Consider the following 19,358-nt stretch of genomic DNA (forward strand, 5'->3'; position numbering starts at 1 on the left):
CTTTTAATATTTATGCTCTGTTTAAGTTTGAATTCTTCTCAGACTTATTAGATTTATGGTATGGAGTTGTAAGAAATGTTTAACAAAGTTTAATAAATTATGACTTGGTGTTTTTAATGTTTAATTTATATTTCATTTGAGTTTGCACAGGTGGTTAAAACTGAATGCAATATTTTGTGTAATAACTTTTTTGAAATATGGATTAATGAAGGGAAATGGGTTGCCGTAACTAATACATTATTGCCACACCTGGTTTGTTTCTCAGTAGTGACAAGGAGCAATAGGAAGAAATTCATATAAAATCAGTTGTTATTTTATGAATGCACTTTTTGGAAATGTAGAATTATAGTAATATCTTCTTGTGTACTCTGTATATGAGTTCATTAGATGTTGCATTTCTGAGTTTAACAAAAGTTAAAATGGTTAATTACATAAGTGATTACATAATGAGTTTTGAGTAAGGGTGTTTGCTTCGATTACACTGTAAAATATTTCATAATGGTTGCATAATGTGTTTCATAGTCAATTAAGAGTTGCATTTATAATGTTTTGTAATTAAAATTTTAAACATTGTATAGTTGTTTGCATAAATGGTTACATGTAGGGTAAAATTAGAGATTTTACTATATTTGCATTAACGATTCGTAATTATTTTTATATGTTTCATAAATTTAAAAATGTTGCATAGTGAGTTATATAATGGTTATCATATTTTTTATAGTTGTATATGTGGTTGCAATCTAGATTTAAATCATGTGTATAAGGTTACTTTAAAGTTGTGGTGTGGTTATATTTAGAGTTACATAATGGTTGTATTAGATATTATTTATTTTATAATTTTTATAGTTGCATATGTGGTTGCATTCTAGGTTAAAACATGTATATAAGGTTGCATTAGACAAGTGACATTTAGGATTGCATAAGTAGTTTCACACAAAGTTGCAAAGAACATTGTGTATTGGTTTTTATCACAAGTTTGTAAGGTAAAAATAGAGATTTTACTGTAGTTGCATTAACCGTTCATAAAACGCTTATATATTGTATTATAAATTTGAAAATGTTACATAGTGAGTTATATAATGGTTATAATATTCGTTTTCATAGGGTTTTTATCAAATAAGAGTTGCATTAATGGTTGAATAAGGAGTTGTGTAGGTTTTTAAGAATTTTGTATTTTTTTCTTTAGGTTTAGGTGATAAATATCGCATAAGAGATTATATTATTGATTACCGAGAATTAAATTTAAGGATTTTTGCATAAATACCCAAGTTGTAGAAAATATTTGTAAAAATACAGATCAACCTCATATGCAACCACATATGCAACCGTTTCAATATGCAACCTGCATCCGTATTTTTACAAATATTTTTATAAAAATTGGTATTTTTGGTAAATTCCCTTAAATTTGTTTCTTCACAAATTCTGTAATTGGATTTTGGAAGCTTGAGTAAGACTGTACATTTGAGGTTACATTAAAAGTTTCATAATAAATATATTAGATATTTTTTTATAGTTATATATGTTGCAATCTAGGTTTAAATGATTTATATAAAGTTGTTTTTGATTGATTTGTGGTGTGGTTACATTTAGAGTTACATAATGGTTGTATTAAATATTAATTATTTTGTAATTTTTATAGTTGCATATGTGGTTTCATTCTAGGTTTAAAATATATATATAAAGTTGCATTAGACATGTTACATTTAGAATTGCGTAAGTAATTTAATAAAAATTTACAAACAACATTGCATATTGGTTTTTATGACAGCATAATATGAATATGTATCATAAGCATTTGAAAGGTTTTTGAGGTTTAAATTTTCAATTTGGATTTATTTGAGTTGTACCCATTGTTGGATTTTGGATTTCTTTGAGTTGAAAATGTAATTGAGGTATATCTAGTAGAGTTTTTTTGAGTTGCATTTGCAGTTGAATATTGGGTTTATAGTTTGGTATTTATTTGAGTTGCACTGGTAGTTGTATTTTGGGTTTCTTTGAGTTGCAAATATAGTTGCAGTTACCGTTTCTAGTTGAATTTGAGAGTTATTTACGTTGCACATGCAGTTGCTTATAGTTGCTCATAAGATTTAGAGTTTAGAATTTATTTGAGTTATACCTACACTTGCATTTTGGGTTTCTTTGAGTTGCAGTTCTAGTTTTTTTTTAATTATACTTTTTTTGCACATTCTTACTTTCTGATAATTTTGTTGTTTATTTTAACTACAACCTTATTTGTTTAATCTCCATATACAATTAAACTCAAATTTAGCGATTATAAAAAATTCATTACTTATAAACAAGTAAATATATTTCTTTGAGTTTCTACAAGTTCTCCAATTATGTCCATTTTTGCCACATTTTCCACATTTGTTTTGTTTAAATGATTTTTTATTTCTCTCCCAAGAAGTTTTATATCGTCTTCAGTCTCCCAACTCTGATTCTTCCTTGTTGTGGGTATACTATCACATTTTTAATGTGTTCTGGTATTTCCCAAGTATTTTTATTTACAAAAAACAAAATAATTTCCTTCTAAGCAGCCATCATTGTTTCTGTTTTGTAATATTCTAAACAACAATTATAAGGATCTAGATTTAATTTTTGGAAAATAACAACTGCATGAGCACATGGAATTTGATCCAATTGAAACCTGAAAATCCAGATCTATGCTTAACATGATATCTAGATTAATTAAACCAGTTACGAAATAGAGAAATATTGACAAACCTATAACATGCTTCCAGAACTCAATTATGCAACCTAGCAATCGAAATACAACATGGTTCCAGAACTCAATTGCATCAGGGAAGTTGTAAACTACAAAATAGGATTATGTATACATTTTAGAAAGATAAACAAATATATGACTTCTACATCACTTTTAAATTATGTGCAACCTAGCAAGTATTACATTGCTGGATATTTCTATTGCAACTTGAAAGTAGTAAAATAAAAGCAGGTCAAAATATCAAGTTTATATGGTTGAATGTGTCTATTTCCTTAATATTGAATTATTACTAAAGTTGATTATGGTTGAAATTAAAGAACATGCAATGTGACACAGTCTTGAGGATTTTCTAATATCCTACATGACACAGTTATAAATATCAATATCAATCCCAATCCCAATTTTCTAAATTTCAGAACAGAGTAACTAGTACACTCTTAAAAAAATATATGCAACTTAATGCATAACATTTTTGCTGAACTTAATTGCATTAGGGAAACCATAAACTGAATTTTCATGTTACTATTACAAACATAACTACTGCCTTTTTATTAGTCAGTTTTTGAAATTGTGCAACCTAATGACTAATTACACAAATGCTTTGAATTGCAAATTAAGCCTTATAATGTGCAATGAGATTAAAATTGAATTCATGCATGAAAAAAAACATGTTATTAATCTTTTACTTTGATAAAACTTTACAAATTTATGCCATCTAACATCTAAATGGCAACATCCTTAGACACATCAATTGTAATGAGAAATATCTAAGATTAAAACACACATAACTTATACTTTCGCAATCATACTTAATCCCTCATTTTGACTTAACTTTAAAAATTATGTAACTTAACAACTAAATCACAACATGTTTCGATACATCAACCGCTACTAAAGCCTTAAATGAAACCAAAACTAACTTTAACTTTAGCAATCATAATCAATCCACTATTATGACATAGCTTCGACACATCAATCACAACTAGAAAAGTTAATATGAAACCTCGTGTGCCTTCCACGTTTGAAAATATAATCTAGTTGAATAAGAATTTTACATATTTTCAAAGTTATGCAACATAATAACTCAATCATATGAAATTCTGCAACGTGTTATAAAACTTAAATTAAAAATTGTTCAAACTTAGTCATAAACTTCATAATCAAAGTTTCGTAATACAAAAGAAGCAGATCTACAAGTTTTGTATAAAATCAGTGATTAGAAATTACCTTTTTTGCGATTTAAATAAAAAATGTAGAAGTAGTTTGACTTTCGATTTCGATGATAAGCACGAATCAATTGTCAATTGATTTTTATATTTTTCTTTAATAAATCTGTATGTATTGAAGGGAACGATGATATTTGCTGATAAGAAAGGGAAAATAGTTGCATATTGTTGATGGAGAAGAAACTGGGCAACGCAACGAAGTGTACAAAACGGTAAACAAGGTTATTTCTCTGTTTCTTCTTTTTTTGATGCGTAGTTTTGCAACTAAAATGCAACTATAAGGTACAATTGCATATATTTCTAAAATCCTTAATTAATTTTGCAAATCTTTTCATTGTTTAGTATATTTATGAACAATATTATACTAGTTAAGCTAAATATATCTAATTATGTTTAGTTTTATTTTTTTAACCCGGATCAATATTATAATTTTATTTTCATCAGGTTGAATACTGTATATTATATAGTTTTATTCCGATCATAAATCCTTGTTTTTAAATTTTCATTTTATCTTCATATTCTGGTATCAAAATTATTAATTGGTGTAATTTGTAATTTACACTTTATTTTCTTTCAAAAAAAATTATAACTTATAAGTTATGATTTACCAAACACATTATCAAATTATAAATTCCTAAAACGTAAAAATATCCCAACAACTAAATAACTTATAAATACGATATTCATATCACTTATACGATACTTTTCAATTTACACTTTTCAATTTTAATTCCTAAGTTACATCTTGTAAGGAACCCAAACGGACCGATAATTCTAGAGAGAAATAATCAAATACGTAAGTTGGGCATAGTTTGTCGGATGTGCAAATTACTCTAAATTAACTTAAAACCCAGGCGATGCACGAATATTTTTCTTAATATTATATAAGTTTTCAAAAAAAATAAATTGAATTGAAATCTTAAATTTGCTCATTTAAAATTTTAAATGATATAAACATACGTGTTTTTACAAAAAAATTGTATATTCTAATTAAAAGTTAAATTTTAGTTTGGATCAATAATATATGTATTATGATTAGTCTGAAATTAAAATGATTTTATCCCGAATCAATAATTTATATTATTGTGTTTTAACCCAAGGCTAATTATACCAACAAAATTCAACTGCTTATTTTTAGTTTGACTTTACATTTTTAAACCCGATTCAATATAATAATTTTATTTTAAATCAGATAAATAGTATATATGATTGTATTTTAGCTAATCGCAATATATTTTGATAACTTAACTTTTGATAGTATAGATATAGTTGTCTACAATATCTATATAATAATTAAATTGTTAGTTATAGTAAAGATTGTTATAGAAATTAATTAAATTAAATTAAATTAGTAGAATAAATAGACTTTATCAACTAGAATAATATAAACATGAATATGAATTATTATTTAAATTTGTAGAATACTTGACTTTAATATCAAATATTATAATACATAATTTAATACGAATTTGACTTTATATTAGTAGAAAAAGTTAACTCAATATCAATTAGAATTAGGATGACCAACTGACCAACCAAACTTTTAAAATTTCGTCTATTATAATATAGTAAGTATAGATACGAATATAATTAATTATATTTTAATATTTAATATAGTAAGTATAAAAATTTAAAATAGATTAAGATACTCCGGAGAGTACCAAACAAACATAATTAAATAAGATAATGACATAATTAAGCGATAATAGTCAGACTTAATAAAAAAAATGGTGAAAAAAGGAGTTACGAGACTGGGGTCAGATATAAAACAGAGAGGCAAGAGAATTAGGGTGTCGTTGTGTCGGGGTGCTAGGTGAAAAACGCTATAGTAGGAAAAAATTAAATTACCTATATTTGATATTTCAGATAAAAAGTTGATTTTAATAAGTGTGAATAAATCTTTTAAATTATAAAGGTTAGTTCATTAAAATCAGCGTTTACCAAAAAAACAGGTATCGTACCAAAATTTTTAATATTTCGTCTTTTATATCTATTACTATTATATAAAAGACGAAATATTGAAAGTTTTGGTACGGTACGGTACCTGTTTTTTGGTACACGCTCTGAATTATCTTTATTTTACTTAAAAGTTTTATTAGCCATGGGAATCGAATTATAATAGAAAAAAAATAAAATTGTTTTCAATTATAACACGTTACCTTTTTTATTTTTCTAAATTAAAACAATTTTTTTAAATATCACACCCTTAGTAATCGAATTATAATAGAAAAAGAAATAAAAGTCGTTACCAACTATAAAACGCTACCTTTTTATTTCTCTCAATTAAAACAACTTCTCTAAATATTACATACAAGTTTATTTAATAAAATTTACTATTATATAAAAGACGAAATATTGAAAATTTTTGTACGTTATGGTGCATATTTTTTGGTACACGCTGAATTTACTGAATTATCCTTATTTTACTTAAAAGTTTTATTAGCCTTAGGAATCGAATTATAATAGAAAAAGAAATAAAAATCGTTTTCAATTATAACACGTTACCTTTTTTATTTTTCATAATTAAAACAATTTCTTTAAATATCACACCCTTAGTAATCAAATTATAATAGAAAAATAAATAAAAGTCGTTACCAACTATAAAACTTTACCTTTTTATTTCTCTCAATTAAAGCAACTTCTCTAAATATGACACACACGTTTATTTAATAAAATATAATAATAATATTATAACCACCAATAACTAATAAATTACCTCTTTCAACTACTTAATTGTTTATTTTATTTAATTATTATTTTACTTAAAGACTTTGTTAAGCTCCTTGACTTTAACAATCAATAAATTATTAACTGTTTTACAAAAATAACTAAATATCATCATCCCTATTTCTCCACAACAATAACAATCTCATCTCATAATGCAAAACCCTCTCTTCTTGAAATAATGCAAAAGTCTCTAACTAGTAGTTGTCACAGATATATTTTTTACGGGGTCCATATTAAAAAATATTTGTTTTATATAATTTTTAGTATTAATGTAAAGAGAAATATACTTAAAGTAAGTATTATCTCACTACGCCATAGATGGCCTATCGCAATGGTTTAATAATCATGCGTGTTACAAAATTATGTTACCTTAGGTATGCTCATCTTAGCCTACCGTTGCGTTTTTCATGTTACCATAGCCTTCGTAACATGTTACTATACCTTCAAAGTGTTACATACCGTAACATGTGGAAACTTATGTTACAATAGGGTGTTAATGGATAAAAAAGTAATATTTTACAAATAATTAAATTTATATAATTATTTGACTTCAAAATTAATCAATTTTGATGACACAATTAAGCAATAATTTTAATATTAGCTAAGATTGATAAAATAAATTATTTTTGTTAAATTCTGTAAACTGTACTAATTAGTAACTGATAATTTTTTATTATTAAAAAATTTGAACACTATTTAAACTTAAAAGTTTAGTAAAAAAATTAGCAATGTTGGGCTCTCGATAAGGCGTACTAAAGTAGGCTCAAAACTTTTGGAGAAGCGGTAGTTTTTTGGACTGACTTGGGTAAAATTTTAGAAAAGTCAAAATTTTAAAATTTTAATATAAAATTTTAAGTAATAAAAAATTAAAATATTATAATTCTCTTTCATTCTGATACGAGCATTGATGTACACATTTTTAAAAATAAAAATTAAAATGTAAATATACAGATTTATGTAAGTAACAAATTATATAACTAATTTTGTTCTAAAATAATGTTTTCAATATTATTTACTACAATTATAAATTACAAATTGTATACTTTTTCTGGAGACTTGAAATTTTTAAAAGCGGACAAAATTTGTAAAAAATTTCAAACGGAGCGCCCTTTTTTTGGATGAAAGCCGCCCAACCCACTTTTTATCTCGTCATTACACTCTCTTCCTCTTCTCCCTCTCTTGTACTCTTCCTAAAACTCTCTCTCTCTCTTAAACCTCTGTCTCATACATAGCCTCTCTATAAATCTCTTCATCTAAAGTAAATTTTCTTCTTCAAATTAGGGTTTTTCAATATAGTTTGGCAAGGGCTCTTCCAATTAAGGGTTTCTTATTTTCAATTCATATGACTCGATTTCTTCGCTTTAACTTCAGGTAATTCATGTTTCTCTTTGGTTTTAGGGCTTCTTTAATTTGGATATTTACATTTTGTATTGTGTTGTATTTCGGAGTTATTAGAATCTCGAAACGGGAGTAGTTTATCTGTTCCACAACTTTAGTGTATTATATTTCGGCTGAGCAGTGCACTTTCATTTGTAATGGGTGAAAAGAATCTTAATAATCGAATGCTTGGTCACCGGGAGATTGTAAGTTTTACTAGTTTTAAGTGTATGTTTCTGTTTTACTGTTTGTTATATTCGTAAATTTGGATGATTTCCTAGTGTTGAATGAAATTTTGTGTGTGTTGTGTTAGTTATATTCTGAAATTTGGAAGATTTACTAGCGTTGAATGAAATTTAGTGTGGATTGTGTTTGTTATATTCATAAATTTGGAAGTTTTTTTTACTAGTATCAAATGTTGAGTGAATTATTTATATTTGTTAATTCGTAACCTTGACTAGTTTTGAATGATTTTTGTGTTTGTAAACTCGTAAGCTTGACTGGTTTTGAGTGTGTTTTTGTGTTGGTTTGGTTTCTGTTTTGCTGTATATTAGCTGGATTTGGTACTTGTAGAAGTATCAAGTGTATATATATGTGCTTTAGAGGGGAGGATTTGAATTGAGTAGTTTTGTGTGATGATGGGCATTTTGGTTTAGAAATTGTCATACTTTTGGATTTGTTTGTTACTCAGTAATTAACATGAATAGGTATCTTTTAATGAAAGACACGTAAGAAGTGTCTATATAGGTAACGTGTAAGTTGGTTTAGTTTAATTTTGTTTTAGTCCAAAATTTGGTAAAACTTACGATTCTAGCTTTTCGCCCAGCATCTGTCTAGATCCTCACTGTGACTTAATTTATCAATTTATAGAATAAGCTATTGGCGTCTGGTGCATGATGTCCATTTTTAAGTTATACTAATCGCTCATTTTCCAAAGCATTATATATACAGTTTAACTAGTATTGTCCTCACTTCCTCTGTTTACATTACATTTTCTCAAGTAACAGTAAGATTACTTTTGTTTTACATGTAGCATGGAAGTTACGTGTGGCTGACTTACAAACAAATGTACAACATTGTGATGAAAGTTGGGAATGCTATCCGCAATTATGGAGTTCAGGAAGTAAGTGACTATCTGGTATTTACCACGATTTATGAGTTTTTTTAATTTGATTATCCGGTGTCTAATAATAGAGCGAGAGCGATGTATATAAATATAGTAGTGGAGTGAACATGAAGGAAGAGAAGAACAAGAAGTCAATAAAATTCAGATTAAGTTATAATTTGCATTTTAGTTTGGTTCAAAATTTTGGAGAAAAAGAAAGAAATACAGCTTAATTATAAGTACGATTGAAGGTCTAAGATTGAGGAGGGTCAAGCAAGTCCGGATTTTATCTTCTATGATCCTGTTTTGTTGAAGTCTTTTATTATTTCTGTAACAGTACCTTTGTTGTTTCTTATTGTTATCCATATTGGTATCATACCTTATGGTTACATGATTTCATATTACATTTCATTTAATGGTGTGAATTTAATCTCTTTATTGGATACCTAAAATAATAAATGATGATATATGCCTTGTTTATTAATAATTAAGACGTGTTCATCTTGTTTTTTCCCGTAATTGATTTGTAAGGCGATAGAGTTGTAGTCTTGTTCGGTGATGTGCGAGAGATAATAAAAATCTCAATTTTAAATGATGGCTCTTGGTAATCATAAGGGGTGTGACTTATTTTGATCTTAAACTGCTTATGATGGACTATTGTGAACCATGTCACAAAAACAATGGCTAGAGTTGATGACTCAATTAATGGAGGATTAAAAAAATCTCTTATACTACCGATGACTCTATTTTATTCCTTTTAATTCTTGTTTCTTTTCATATACTTAAATAAGAAATTATCATGTACCTCATATTTTGCTCAGACTTGCTAAGAATGTTAGATGCTCACTCTTGCATATTTGTTAAATTATTTTCAGAATTTGGTTCTGCTTTACCAACTAAATCAACTGATAAAGGGAAGTAAAGGGTTTACAGAGTTTTCGTCACTTACGCTTATTTTGTTGCCAATGAAGCTAGGACATGGAGCTTTATGTTTCTATAAAATAATATAACTTTTTGACTTAAGCCAGGTGTGTGCTTTTGTGTTGCCTTTTCAATCAATCTTATATATTTATAGGTGTAGTAAGCAATCTTTGAGAAGGTCAAAATAATGTAAATTATTTGTTAGTTGCTGCTACGTATAGGCTTGAGTCCTTTTTGAAAAATGAAAAATGAGATTGTTAAATTAATTTATTTTTAGATTTGTATAAAAATTTTGGATGGTTTTGGGCTGTTACATAATTTTTTTGATTGTTAGTGGGTTGTTTAATGAGATGTAAATAGTAAGGGATTACATATTGTGTTGCTCACGATGCAACCATAATATATAAACATGATGTAAAACTCCTCACAACCCAACCCAACCAAGTAGCTTGATGATATATACCTTAAAAATGAAAGAATAAAAAAACATGTGTATATGCTTACGGCGATCCATGACCACTCTCAGAATATTGAGAGTTTGAGATTGTTTCACCTGAAGCTAAGATCTCGCTAAGCTCACAAGATCATTATCGTAATACCCTTTTTTTATAAATCGTGTGAACAAATGAAAGATGGTCACCGTCTTCAGGGTGCACCCTAAGAGAGATGGCCTTTGAGCATTTAATTTTAATTGTTGAGGATATAACATAAGAGAGATAGCTCACTCATGTTTTGGGGTGTATACTAAGATTCATGAGGCCTTACAACTTTGGTCTTACCTTCTAGTTGTATCTTATTGTACGGCTCGCTAGTGTCTGAAGTGCCTCTCCATAGAATTTCTTTGGAAATTTGTGGGCACCTGAAGTGGATTAGGGTACCTCGCTTCTCCAATATCTTCTTTTCTTCTGAAATTTTAAAATTAATATACAAACCCTCTTGTAGTCATTGCAGTTTACCTCATAATCATTATTGTACTAAAGTCGTGCACAGTGGAAAAGGTGTGTTATAAAAGACGAGGAAATGGTTTCCAATCAAGAAATTCTTCAAGCAGTTTGCGGAACTCGCATGATCATGAGTATATCTTTATTGGAAATTTTTGAATAAATATTTGTTCAAGGGCGTGCTCTAAGAGGGGAAATGCACCTCAGAACATTAATAATGTGTAGGATGTGCTCTTCCTGATTGAAATATAACACCCGATTACTCTTGATATTTTTTAGATAATATTTTCTTTCTATAAGAGACACAATTAGTATGGAACTTTAAGTGTTACCTCGAGAAAGCGACATAGATCTACAGACATGTCCAATCAGCTAACTCTCCTGTAAACTGTTGAAAGTCATTTAGGCATCAGATCTCTTAGTCAAGGTGCGTCCCAAGAGTTTGTGGGATTTCCTCCATGTAGAATCTTCTTCACAGTCTTCTTCATGCGTAAGTCTAAAAAACAAATAACTGAGAGCACAACAAAAATAGTTGATTGTAATCTTGAGGGATCGACCTAAGGACGATGACTAGATGTCTTTTATACTGTCTTCTTTTAAGAGAGTTCTCCTCTTGATCATCCTTTGAGTTTCCCCTACTAAGTCATCTCGAGTGAATAAAATTCTCAAATCTTCTAAACCAAATCTAATTTTCTAAACTTGTAAACCAAATAAGATTCTCATCTTCTAAATCGAATTGGATAATTCAATCTTCGAAGTTGAATAGGCTTATTTAATCTTTTAAACCAAATAGGTTTCTCGAATCTTCTAATTCAAATAGGTTTCTTCACTCCTCTAAACCATAAAGGTTTATTTTTAATAAAAATTTGTTGTTAGTTTTTCATATATATTTGGACTGTTAGACTTGGTATTTTGTTACCAGATCTCCTCAGAATTAAGGGAATTCGATAAGCTTTATTTAGGCTATAAAATCGTACAACTCAGACTTATGGAAATTGAGAATGAGCTAAAACAATATAAACAACTTGTCTACCGAATAAATCTTATGTATTTATAGGTGTACGAGTTGTCTACCGAATATAAACAACTTGTCTACCGAATAAATCCGAGTTTGCATCCATCTCAGCTCCTTCTTGGCTACAGTTGCAACCTTAACCCTTGTTTGATCCTCATGATTGGAATTCGCCATATGTGGATCTCAATCGTGCCCGCATCTACATCCTTCGAATCTTGATCGACCCCTGGATGAAAATCATCTTTTATGGATCTCCGTCATTTCCACCATTATACAACCTTAGTCATGGCTATCCTTCAGGTCTTATCTTTTTTCTCCAAAGAGCGTCCATCACTATAACATATCTCTTCTTCCCGCAATTATGATCTTGATCAGGATAACTTATTCTAGCGTAAATTTATTGACGAGAAAATTCAGTTACAACAAAGTATGAGTATGGTGGTTCTTCTTCAAAAAGACCATATAAGAGTTGTGGTTGTAATGAATACATGGGTGAGATTTTAGGGATTTTCGGTGGTTACATATAAGGCTTCACTTCCAACCCATAGTATTCTTTAAAGAGTACTTACAAAAAAAAATATTAGTAAATATCTCGTGTCATCTTTTTAAAATCATGAGGCATCCTATGTTTTTCTTATTATGTGACTTCCATATTTTCCTTTCCTACGAAAAGCCTTTTGCCTTGATGTTGCCTTACCTTGAGCTAAGATAAGCTTGCACTTTGTTCTTTTCCTTCAACTAGACATACTTTGAATTTTCCTAAGTTAGGGGTCCATAGCCCATGGTGCAACTTAAAACTCAATTATTCATGATTTATCCAATTACCCTTCTTGACCGGAAAATGAGAATTACCAAATTTAGGCTATAATAGTGTAAATAAAGTTATAGTTTTAAATATGACATTAATATCTTCAATTTTTCATATCAAAGTAAATTTTTTAAAATAAATAAATATCGTTATAACTAATTTTAAACCAAATATTATTATTTTTAAAAATCCCACCTTACATCTAAATAATATATGAATATCTTCAATTTTTTTTAAATTATTTTTTGTTTCAAAAGAAAACATGAAACAAACGAGAAGTTGTCGTATTTATGAATATTATCAGCAACCAAAATCAATATAACAATAAAAATTAAAATTTAGTTGGTACATTAAAATTTGAAAGCCTGTTAAACGTATTCGAGTAAATGAAAACAATTAGAATTTAGAGACCAAGGACAGTGCATGAAAAACTAAATTATAAAGAACAATTTTATTTAATACAAATTGAAATGTGGTATAGAACAAATTAAAAAATATATGCACAAGTCTTGAATAATAATGAATTTTAATTTTAGTTACCATTACAAATATTAACCTCGCAAATTAAAATTATTTTACAGTAATTTTAAAAAAATACAACAATGATTTTAATATGTGAAAATATAATAATTTAGTATTAAAATAAATTAAATAGAGTGCATAAATAATTATTTAAATAAATGATCAACCAAACTTGCTAAGGAATACACAAGTTTAAGATCTCTAAAATTGAAATTGAGTGTGCATAGAACAATTTAACCCACATAGACTTATTTATTCATTATGCCTTAATGGGCCAAGCATATCACAAATAGCCCACCATACAACAAAACCTAATTTTTATTAGTATATTTACCTAATTTTTAAAATAAGCCCAACAACATTTTAATTTTGGCCCAATATCTAATGGCAACCAGCAAAACAAAACCCTAAATTATATCTATAAATAAAGATGATTAAAGACTTCATTCCACCCACCCCAGCCGTAAACTAATAAAAAAAGCAAAACTAATCCTCCGATGAATGGCTTGGGCTTTCTTAGAGCAAAACTATGACAAATTCCAGGTTTGTTTATATCTTACATGTTGATGAAAGTGTCTTATGAAGTATGAATTATAATAAATTATTGTAATTCTTTAAAAGTTGTTCATTCATTTCTGTTCAATCAACACTAGTTTTAATTTTAGAATAGAAGTGGTGGGGTGTATGTTTTACGAGCTTGATACAGAAGTTAGGTAATAATAATAAGAAGGGGGAAATAAGAATCGAGTTTGATTATGTGAGATAGTGAGATTAGAAAGAAATCAACACTTTTTATATATGGTTATGAAAGTTTTGTAATGTTTAATATGTTATAATTCACTTAAAATATGAGGTTCCCTTAGGCGATACTATTATAAAGTTTGTTCTAGTGTGTGTTTCTTGTGTAATGGTATTAAACTAAGTTTTATTGAGAACAAGAATTATACAAGCCGTGGGGATTTTTCTCCAAATTTTTTGTTAAGTATAGGTAATTCACGGCCTAAAGAAATAATTATGTATCAATCATTAATGATCAGTCATACCTAAATTTGTGTATTCAATTTATTCATTGGATAATGTCCAAATTAGATAAGTTATATATACACCTATAAATGTGGCCATATAGTGATATATGATTTATAATGGATTGAACTAGTTGGATTCATTTTCTCTATGAATACTATCAACTTATGTAGACCCTTTGAGACACTTTCCTTGGTGAATATTGATCTTTATTCATATATAATTTTGATTTTTTTTTTGTTTTTGGATATGGATTGAACATGATTGAAAACTTAGTTGATTGAGCTGTTGTAGACAACATGAAAACGAATACACTCCAATAAACTATTCCTACACTTTTAGTCTATTGTGCTGATTTTAATTTTTTTTTCCAAATTTTTTATATCAAATTTCTTACACATGTTATCGAATTTTGCCAATAGACAATGAAGAAAGTGCTCCAGAACATGCTCCATAAATTTATAATGCAAGCCTCACCGGTGTTCTCTATTCTGCAGGTAGTGTACTTACAAATTTATTTTTTTACAAAATACTCCATTCATATTTTCATTCACTATTCATTTATTTGGTATATTTTATCTTCACTTGTATATTAAAATGCACACATGGAGAGGTGAATAGATGTTATTGCTGACTATTTGTTAAACTGTCAAACTGTCGAGAATACTTGTTATTATGGTCTATTAACTATTTGTTATTATATGCTTTTCGTGAGTTTAGAATCGTTATGAAACCCACAATATAAATATTAACAAATAAGCAAAACAGAGAAATTTAGGTAGGATTTTGCTAGGAGAATATATAATAATTATTGAATTGATAGGATCACAAGATTCGAAAATTTATCACTCATAGTAACTTGCTCGTAACCGTGTTTCCTTAATCAAATGCTCTCTACAAACTATACTATTCAAGCACAAACTTCGGTGAAATGAAACTAATTCCCTAAATCCTTGTTTTCCAAACATAGTACTCGGTTGTAATAATATTGCACCTTTGAAAAATACAAGTTACATGAAACGTACTATTAAACTTATGAACCCAAATACAATTGCATGTGTATACTACTAGAATTTAACATGAAATGATATTCATCGAATGCGCTCTAAAATGAGTACACACTATAGAATATATGAACTATTAAATAGTGGATAACCCCAACGGTCTTGAATTGAATCAGTGTGAAAGTAGGCACTTTGGTTTCTTTAAAATTAAGGATAAATAGGAAGTATAATACGGATATGTTGCATGTAACCTGCGCTATAATATTGTATGCATACATGTGAATACAATAGTCCTCATAAATGAAGTCCTAAATGATCTCCTTGAAATAGCAGATAATCTTTTTTTTGCTCTTTTTTGGGCTCAAAACATGTGAGATCATTGTCAATCATCACCAAGAGCTTGATGTTAAGTAAAATTAAACTTAAGTCTAAATTTTAGCTGGTAAGAAGTTTAATCAAGTTTCTGCAAAACAATGTTAGTATAAAACAAGCCAATAAATAGGAATCTTTTGATCTCCTATCAGCTTGCTATTAGTGTGATAATTAGAACTAAAGGAATATCATATTAAATGTCAGTACAAACATTGTCAGCAATAAATATTTTGCAAGTTCATTTTAATGCTACCAATGTATCAAATATTTGTTAAAACATCTAAAATAGTGAAATATTTCATTATAATGAGAGTTATGTAATGTGTGAAATCTATTTGTAGTTAATCCTCTATCTGAAACAAACACAGACATTTAGTTAATCCTCCTAGTTTCACACAAGATTGACATGTGGCTCATGTGTAAAAAATATTTGTCCTTTTATATTTTCCACTACGTCTTCTCCCGTGTAATGTACCCCGTTATAGAATGATCTCTTTCTCACCCCTTTCCCCAAAAAAAATAAAATCATGAACCTCCTAGTTTCCAAAATAGGCTTTGAACCTTGTTGGAATTAAATTCGTATTAATGTACACTTGTGTTAAAGTAAATTCAGTAAAAAGAAATTAGATTAAAAAAGTCTAAGAGTAGTCGAGATGTTCTAGGAGAAAGTGATTTCTTCTTTTATGTTTTCCACTAGTTCTTCTCGCGTGTAATGTACCCTGTTATACAGGGATCTCTTTCTCACGCCCCTCGCCAACCAAAAAAAATCACGAACCACCTAGTTTCTGGTAGGGAGAAGTTGTAGGATATAGTTTTGTTTGTTCCTAGTTTTAAAGCAACGTTATGTAATCGGCTTTTGTTTATCTTACAAAACAAGTCGGAGTAAAGTATCAATATATTATGTAGCACCGCTGACTAGAATGACCATCAGCTTGACCAAAAATGGGATCTAGAATAAGCAAATATGCAATCTCGAGCCATGATATAAATTCAATTTATTCAAAATATTAGGTCACATTTGGCTTCACTCTATTTTAAGAAACTATTTATTATTTTACGTACGTGATACTTTGTGTAGCTTGTATTCGTAACTTGTGTACTCTATTTTAGTTAGTTTTGGACGATACTATAGTAATTTGTAATTTAGACATTAATTTTTTTAGTGATATGCGTAAGATGTTGTACTTATTTTCCATGATTCTTTAGGGAGGATGTGTAGTTTTATGTTTACTCGAAGAAAGCACCTTCCTAACCATGATTTTTTTTCTTTGTTTGCTATCTTCACGTGGTCCAGTATGTTGTTGGCATATGTGATCTACTAATTCTTTTAACTTGGTACTAAACAAGCAAATCGACAAAATTTACTATAAATTTATTTACATAATTAAATTAAAGTGATAATCAATTAGAATTAGAAGTATACGACAAAATATGCTAAGCAATCATTGTTAGGACAAAGTACCATTAAATATGGGAGTTAATATGTGCACACCCTTGATGTATACTCTTGCAAATTAACTCCAAGCTCTTTATGTTTGATAAGAATAATTTGGTCTTAATCCCAATGAAAGGGTGTGCACTAATAAATGGAGGTGTGCACGTACGTATAAACTTCTCCAAATATTCACAAGTACATAAAACGGTATTTAAACATTTTCTTGTAAGTAATGAGTAGGAAAAATTAATCTAATAAAAACATATGTGCATGCACATATCTTGGATATTGAATGCTTACAGTGTTACACATAACTGCTAAGCTATAATAGTAGTGTACTAAACAGATGTTAATGTATGAGCAGGAAAAGCATCTCTCATATTTTTGTATTGAGACGTATGGAAATACAAAGTTGATGTCATAATTTAGGATACTAGATTCAATGTAGAAGGGGTTAAAAAAATTTGGTTTGCTGATAGGTTTCTTCTTCTTGTGCAGTGTCTGAGAATGAGACGCCGTCTCATGGATGAAAAAGGAGAAAAATTGTAAGACCCTCCTCCTCCATCTGCACTTGGCAAAGGGACATTTCCAATGACCGCTAGCAAGAAACATCTTTCTTCCCCCACGTTGGAGTCGACAACCCAACAGTATTTCTCTGCTTTAGCCAACAAACATCTGCTGAACCTCCATGATGATTCTGATATGTCGGATGCTGACACAGTGAAGTCCTGAAAAGCTGCTGTGGAGGTAACCAAGGCTGTCAGTTCATATGTAGATCTAAGGCGTTCCAAATAATCAGGCATCGTGGAATCATCCGAGATGGTGGCTATGAATATAGTTCGGGTTAGTCAGTACTTTCAGGGAACTGAAAAAAGTAAAGTTATGTCCCTTTCAGTTGTGGAACACCCAATTTTATGTTGTTTTGCAGGTTGTTTTGCAGGCGTTAGCTTGGGCTCGGAGTCTCCAGGAAATGTGTGTACAGGATGCTGCCCAAATATCGAAGTTGACTCAAGAACTGGAGGAAGCACAAAGCGAGGTTAACTTGGAAAAGATAAATCAGGAGATGGCCGAGAGATTAGTTGAAAAATTCAAACAAGAGTACATTGCAGAGTTGAAATCTACTGGTGAAAAAACTTGCTTAAAAAGGAAAACTGAAGAGACAAATAGGTTTAACGATGCTCTTTCAAATGCAGAGGTTGATGGCTACAATAAGTGTGTGAAGAAGGCCAAAGAGAAGGGCTTGAGATATAAGAAGCTTTTGCTGGATCCTACCAATGACCCCCTTAAACAATCAGCAAGAGAATTCACTAGTACCACTGAAAAGCTTAATAATTTGGATGATGTTCCTGAATCTACTGCCACTGTCCCAACTCCTAATGCCATATCTCCTGCTTAATTTTTCAGTTGTTTTTTAACCTCTAGGCATCTTTGCACATGCCATTTTTGTCTTGCCTACTTTATTTGGGTTTTTTCCACAGTGTATGCCACAAAATATATATATTACTAATACATGAAGGTTTACTAGCTCTATATGCAACAAAATTTGTATTAGGAGATGCATTAACAGTTTTTCTCGTTGTCCAATAAAAGACAGAAAATGCAGCACTCAACTTTGACCAAAATAAAAAATTGAATATCTATTTTTACATTTTGTAGTTTGCGTCCCTTTTGCTTAATTTTGTGTGTAAACTATGAATTTCAAAATAAAAAACTAATTTTTATGTATTTTACATATTTTAAATATTAAAAATTAAATATATCATATTTTTAATTTTTTGAGTAATACTACTGATTTGAATTTCATTTTTATTTTATGGTGTTAATTTCAAAATTTCACAAAAATATTTTTTTAAATATATATATTTAAACATTAGTTTTAATTTTATAATAAATTTTAGAAATAAATTCGTTGCATATCACCTTTTTTTAACTGTCCTCTCTCTCTTTTCACACTTATAATGGACTACAGTGCATGAATTGAAAATATTAAATATATGTACTTGATATATTTTAATAAATATTAGTAAAAATTATAAATGTAATCAATAATTGTTAGGGTACAATATTTTGTTTATTATTACAATATTTTGTTTATTATTACATCAAATTTTAGTAATTTGTTAGAATTTTTTAACATTTTGGATATTTTAGAGTTGA

General features: G+C 28.8%; 1 protein-coding gene across 2 annotated transcripts; it reads left to right on the forward strand.

The window, feature by feature from the left end:
* Positions 1 to 13,839: 13,839 nt before the first annotated feature.
* LOC141672378 (uncharacterized) lies at positions 13,840 to 18,727 on the forward strand. Of its 2 annotated transcripts, none has more exons than XM_074478958.1 (4): positions 13,840 to 13,910; positions 14,813 to 14,887; positions 17,700 to 18,044; positions 18,130 to 18,727. In XM_074478958.1, the coding sequence occupies exons 3-4, from the start codon at positions 18,021 to 18,023 to the stop codon at positions 18,595 to 18,597; spliced, it is 492 nt and encodes a 163-aa protein (XP_074335059.1). In that variant the 5' UTR covers positions 13,840 to 13,910; positions 14,813 to 14,887; positions 17,700 to 18,020; the 3' UTR covers positions 18,598 to 18,727. The 2 variants fall into 2 exon arrangements, with proteins under 2 accessions (XP_074335059.1, XP_074335061.1); XM_074478960.1 differs by having other exon boundaries at positions 18,142 to 18,727.
* The last annotated feature ends 631 nt before the right edge of the window (positions 18,728 to 19,358 follow it).

Source organism: Apium graveolens, chromosome 7, assembly GCF_009905375.1.
Source record: "Apium graveolens cultivar Ventura chromosome 7, ASM990537v1, whole genome shotgun sequence".
Classification (NCBI taxonomy): Eukaryota; Viridiplantae; Streptophyta; class Magnoliopsida; order Apiales; family Apiaceae; genus Apium; species Apium graveolens.

Excerpts from the sequence above, each read along its gene's own strand:
- LOC141672378 (XM_074478958.1), top strand. The coding sequence starts at position 18,021 with ATGGTGGCTATGAATATAGTTCGG. Across the intron at positions 18,045-18,129 it reads TGGCTATGAATATAGTTCGG|GTTGTTTTGCAGGCGTTAGC; the intron begins GTTAGTCAGTAC and ends GTTGTTTTGCAG.